Source organism: Cynara cardunculus, assembly GCF_001531365.2.
Source record: "Cynara cardunculus var. scolymus isolate 2C chromosome LG 15, CcrdV1, whole genome shotgun sequence".
Classification (NCBI taxonomy): Eukaryota; Viridiplantae; Streptophyta; class Magnoliopsida; order Asterales; family Asteraceae; genus Cynara; species Cynara cardunculus.
In genome coordinates this window covers 15,365,003-15,370,916 of record NC_037542.1, presented here as the reverse complement: position 1 = coordinate 15,370,916, position 5,914 = coordinate 15,365,003, and the positions used below count along the sequence as shown (strand labels likewise).

Below are 5,914 nucleotides of genomic sequence, written 5' to 3'. Positions count from 1 at the left end.
TATATATATATATATATATATATATATGGCTTACTTTTGTATTCGCCACATTCGATAGTTATGGGTTCCCCGTCACCGAAATGTGTAATTTTTGAATAGTACATTATACATGTTTTTTGTTTTGTGTTGGTATGGAGTGTATCCATAATTTATGGTTTTGGTATCTTGGAACTTATCCATGTTTTTATGTTTTGAATAATAGAGTTTTATCCATGTTTTCAATATTTGAATTTTAAACTTTATTCGCATCGTGTGTGCGTATTATGTTTTGGCTTCATGTTGAATGGATGTTTGATTTAGAGTTTTCTTTTGAAAATGATGGGTTTTGTAAAGATGTTGCTTTTTATGATATAGACATTTCATTTGAGAAATTATGATTTAAATAGACAGTCTTTTAGTTTATCGTTTTATAATTATGATGAAAACTACTTGAACTCATTAGGCATTAAGTCCAACCCTTTTTATTTGCCAGCATTTTACATCAGGTCCTTGTGAGAGCAATATTAGCAACACTTGACCAAAGTCAGGTGCTAGTTAAGAATCGTAGAGGACTTAGATCTTTGGGACATTTTCGTACCCGGAGGTAGTGGCTTTTAGTGAGGATTACAGTAACATCAAACTTAATCTAGTTTCATTCAAATCTAGATTTTAGTTGTTGACTTCGATGTTATTGTATTCTTGTATATAAGTCAAAAGAGATTTTGAGAGAAGCAGTATTGACTTTGGTATTTCAACGAGAAATTTAATTTAGTCGCTCTTTCGATATTTGGGGTGTTATACGTTAAGGACCAAAAGTGAACTTTACTTTATTTTGAAACTACAATAAGGACACAAGTCTTCATTAGAAAGTTGGTTTACAAAACTTTTCTTCCATCCTAGACTCCTCGAGTCCCGTTAGTGTTATTTTTTTAGTTTTTAGTTTTTAATTTAAGATATATTATGTTTCTAAAAAAATTGCAATAAGCAGTACTTTTGTATAAAAGATGAGTTTTAAAAGTTTTTGTGAAATATTTTGTAATATAGTATAGATTAATAAAATTAAACAAGAATGGATGGATGGGATGCAGAAAGCAAAAGTCATAGTGCTTCTTTCATCCATCTATCTATACATGTAAACCCCAAAACCTAGTTACGGACAAATCTTAACCAAAACAAAAACAACAGAGCTTCAGAGGCTCCATCTTTAACTGAATTATGACAAATGTACAAAGGTTTTTAACACTCGAATCAATTTCAATTATAATTTTAGGCATATATTCAATTTAAGTGTAGGGTTGGGTTACTATGAGAAGGGATATCCATCCTTGGATCAATTCTAATTACAAAAAAAAACTAGATCAAGACTAATGAGACACACCGGATCAATTCCCTTATAAAGTGCAATTCATGTTAGAAAACTTTGCTTGGAATCCACTGAAAGTCGTTTATCACAACCGAAAATGAAAATTCTGAAAACTGTCAAAACAGCAGTTGTTTGCACCCTAAACCGGGTTTAAAAACCGGGCCAAAAAACCGGGTTTAAAATCTAAAATTCGGATTTCTGATGCATTTTCCACAAAGCAATATTACCCAAATAAAAAATTTCCAAGCAGGGGCTCCGCCCCTTGGACCCCGCCACTGGGGGCGCTGCCTCCAGGCCCCGTCGTTTAGGGGCTTCGCCCCTAAATCAAAATAAACTCAAACAAGTGTGCAGTCCGCACCTTCCTTACTTGTTCGATATTTATCATGATTACATTGGTCAACAAATTAATCTCATTACACTTAAATGATATTAGTGATACAAATCACCAACAATTCATAGGTTGGTTTGTTATTAAAAGTGATCGAGGGTCCAACAAATCCCTTCTTACAATTCTCACCTTTAACTCTTATTATCATACGATCCTTCGTCTTTAGGTGTATATATATATATATGTATGTATATATAGCTTTTAGAATACATATCAAATATTATAGTTTTAATACAAGTATCCAGAACCTGATTAGACCATTATTTCCATTATCAGCCTGAGTAAGCAGCATCGATGCGGTCTCTCAGGTAGTCTCCACAGCGGATTGGAGGAAACCTTCACACCAACCATAACAAAATCACATTAGACACATGAAAATCACTATGACCAACCATAAGTGTCCATAACATTTACCGTGGAGGAGACGATTCGCTGCAGCAGCTTGGCAAGCATTCCACTATGTAATCCTCGTTAGGATCCAAAAACAAAGCAATCTGCACCAATATCATATCATATTATCCGTTTGTTGGCTACAGTTACAACACAACCACCCAAGGGAATAATTATCAAATCAAATTGATTGGTAACTAGGAATAGTAATTACAGAATATCGCTCCTTTCCTGTAGGCATGACTCGGTGTAGTGTTGATCTGCAATATAGGTTTGATTCAATTTTGTGATATTCCCAACAGGACAGGACGGAGATAAAAGATTGTGTTTTCATCAACAGGATTTTACCGGAACAAACAATTACTCCATCTCTCCATCATGTCGCCAAGATTAACAATGAAGGCCCTGCAACACCATATTTTACCACAACAAATACTTTTAACAACCTATCATCTGTCACATAGTTTAATGAAAATGATTGCCTATTAGTCACTCATCTAAAATACTAATCAGTTATGATAACACAGAGGGATCTTATGCTATCAATATTTTGTAACCAATTTTAATTGGCAAAGTGGTCATTTTTAGTTGGAACTTTGCCACAAGGGAAATTGTTGAATTTTATTCTTGGACAAACTAAATTTATTTACATTATTGCTATGACAAATATATACATAAGTGTATCAAAGTACAACAAATCCCTTCCACTGTAGTTTCCTAGAATTATACATGTGTTCATTCATAAACTTACCCCTTGACATGATTAACATCCTCCCAAATCCGTGGTTGCTTAAGTTTTTCCCTGCACACCTGTCAACACAGGAAAAAGAAGATTAAAATTTAAGTCAGAAAATCCAATTAAGGTTAACGTTGAAACAAAGCTTATATTGATAAAAGTTGCCTGGAGCCCAGGGACGCCGTCTGTTGCCAGAAGAGTGATCATTCCATAATCGGAGTGTGCAGAAGCACCATATACAACCTCATCAGAAACCCCCATTTCACCTAGATTCAAACACTCATGATGTCGCTTTTATGTGCTGATCTAATTCTAATTAGGTAAAAAGGTTGGCCATGCAAGCCAATAATTCACCTGGATAGTGCAACAATCGTAGAACAGCCGACTCTCCATTTAAGGCCCCTCCTGCTTTCTCAAAGAAGTTCTCATCCAAATTCAAAGCCAGTGCAATCAAAGAGCTCAACTGTTTCCCGGTAGACCTGTTAATGACATCCCCATCAGAATCTCATGTATAATTCAAATGCCTAGATTAAGGATTAAGATTGAAGAGGGTCGTATCTTAGGACCCACCTGACAAAATGTACCTAGAAAGGAAACCTAAGTTATCATGTTACCCTCTTCCTTGAACAAAAAAACAATTAGCGAGAGGACTTGCTTACTTAAAGCAAGATAAAGATAAACAAATTATAAAAAGAGGAACAATTTGACCTTGAGATGGTTCGGTTCTTATATACTGTTGGTGTTAGAAAGAGAGAATTGTGAGAGCCTTCAAGTTCAAATGAATTAATGATCAACTTCAAAAATAAGTATTAAGCTTTTTCCAAACAATTGGTAATTGCAATGAAGTTGAGGAAAAAAGATATCACAAATGAAAAAGATACTGGTATTGGACATTAAAAGAATCCAAATCAAATTTTATTTTGAAAAGGAATAAGCTTGACCTAAAAAGTCAAACTATATGTCTATTATCCTTGGATGGAAAGAGAAAGAAACATATTTGCTCAAATCTACAAAGACGCACATCTAATTCTAAAGATAATGAAGGGCCCTAGATGTAGATATAAGCTGCCAAATAGACACAGAATAAATAAACCAACAACACTTACAATACTTGTTTGTAGTACTTCTCCATTACAAATCTCCAAGAAGGTAATACGTCTGCAATTTCCTTTTAGATAGTAAGCAAGAATGGAGCTCCAGAAACAATATAACAAGCATAACAATGTCAGTACCTTCAGAAGGCCATTGATTTATATGTCTCTCATCATCTTCTGAAGGACCGATATGGAAAGTTTCTTTTGAATCCCCTGTAGTTGAATCATGCAAGAATAGGAAGTTGGATGATTCAGACTTCCATTGTAATGTTCCGTCAGACTCATTCAAATATCCACTAACAAGCTATACTTTCTCGACTAGTTTAATTGTTTTAAAATTGAATACAAGGTTTGGATGCACATTAGGCAACATGTCAATAGTATAATCAAAGCACTTGACACTAATTAAATGCTGAAGAGTCAGTTGTGGGGTAACAGCACCTTTAGAAGTCGTAGAGGAATCAAGGTTCTCAGCACGCATTGGTGCAAAGCCCAAGTCTCCCTTGCGAGCCAATTTCATCTTCTCTTCAAGTGGAAGCGAAAAAAACTTTCTGCTTTCATCGAACACATTTTGCAACAGTTGTTCATCTACCCCATGATTGATGAGGTAAAAAAAGCCATAGTCCATGCTGGCCTAATTAATTGAAAGACATTCAGAAATGCAAAAAAATAAGTGCACTGAAAGAATGGATCATCTTCATTAGATTTCCAAATAACATTAGCAAGCTAGTATTAACAAACTAAGCGGCCGTTTACCTAAATGCTTACCCGGTAAGCGCTTAACATTAGGAGTCTAATACTATATTTATTTTACCGGGTAAGATCGTAGTACATCAAAATGGTACTGTATGCAACAATTTACCCGGTAAGCGCTTAACATTAGGAGTCTAATACTATATTTATTTTACCGGGTAAGATTGTAGTACATCAAAATGGTAATGTATGCAACAATTTACCCGGTAAGCACTTACCCGGGTAAGAGTCGTCACACTACCGCGTAAGACTTTCAATCTTTATCGTTGCTCTTACCGGGTAAGATTTGTGACCTTTGTCATGTTCATCCGGTAAGGAAAATTAATATCATACAAGGTGCATGTTCTGCACTAGAACCAACTTGTTCAAACAATTAGGAATGACTTGTTGCATCTAAAACGAGGGGCCTACACTGAAGGGACAAATAATTCTTTCAAGTTCTGCTGCAGAAGACTAAAGCATCAAATATGTTTGCCAAATGACTGCTGGACATAGAAGCTAATTTGTGTGAAATAGGTCCACAACTTGGGAAGAAATGCTTTACAACAATTGGCAGTCGAGATGACAGGATCCTCTTTTCTTATGGTACTTCGAACAAGCTAAAGTTTCGTCATGTTTGCAATTGTCAGAATTCAAGAATCACATATAACAAAAGTGGTTTTTTCCGTCTTCTAGTTTCCTACTACTGAGATTCTGTGTGATTACGGTTCCTTACAATGACACCTTCAAGTTGCAACGTTGTCCTACTGTAGAAAGACAAGTCACGGATTGCATATTCAGTTAATGAAAGAAACAAAACCTGCCGGATAGAATTAGCCGTGGAGATTCGATCTGTTGATGAAAGATCGATCAACGGAAGGCTCAGAGATGCCGCCATCTGTGAAATTTAACACTTGAATATATCACAAAATTCATCCCATTAAACTAGGGGAAACAAATCCCATAGCATGCATAATTTCACAAATCATATTCCATTTCATTCAAACTCGATCGAATTGTGCAAAATCATATTTATGCATTTATCTATTTTCATGTTTGAAATCATTGGAAAAGATGTTGAACAAATAACATGAATCGTTCAATACTATAATCACTCAACAATCGACTCTGAATCTAAGTATTTGGTTCAAGGTCAATGCTGCTAAATCAATTAAAACAAGCTGTTAATTTTACCGGAAATAAATATTGCTTCCTAATCGACTTAACCTCCT

General features: G+C 35.1%; 1 protein-coding gene across 1 annotated transcript in view; it reads right to left on the bottom strand.

Annotated features, from left to right (window-relative positions):
- Window positions 1-1,771: 1,771 nt before the first annotated feature.
- The window catches only part of LOC112527599 (2-oxoglutarate-Fe(II) type oxidoreductase hxnY-like), a 4,271-nt gene continuing 128 nt past the window's right edge, over window positions 1,772-5,914 (bottom strand). The window contains exons 1-12 of the mRNA XM_025138325.1: window positions 5,877-5,914; window positions 5,503-5,580; window positions 4,392-4,584; window positions 4,089-4,163; window positions 3,963-4,014; window positions 3,211-3,335; window positions 3,022-3,122; window positions 2,872-2,930; window positions 2,469-2,525; window positions 2,335-2,380; window positions 2,145-2,224; window positions 1,772-2,066 (exon numbers count right to left, since the gene is read on the bottom strand). The exon at window positions 5,877-5,914 is cut by the window's right edge and continues 128 nt beyond it. Of these exons, the coding sequence (XP_024994093.1) occupies window positions 2,003-2,066; window positions 2,145-2,224; window positions 2,335-2,380; window positions 2,469-2,525; window positions 2,872-2,930; window positions 3,022-3,122; window positions 3,211-3,335; window positions 3,963-4,014; window positions 4,089-4,163; window positions 4,392-4,584; window positions 5,503-5,580 (930 nt within the window). The 5' untranslated portion in view covers window positions 5,877-5,914 and the 3' untranslated portion in view covers window positions 1,772-2,002. The remainder of the gene's footprint in view (window positions 2,067-2,144; window positions 2,225-2,334; window positions 2,381-2,468; window positions 2,526-2,871; window positions 2,931-3,021; window positions 3,123-3,210; window positions 3,336-3,962; window positions 4,015-4,088; window positions 4,164-4,391; window positions 4,585-5,502; window positions 5,581-5,876) is intronic.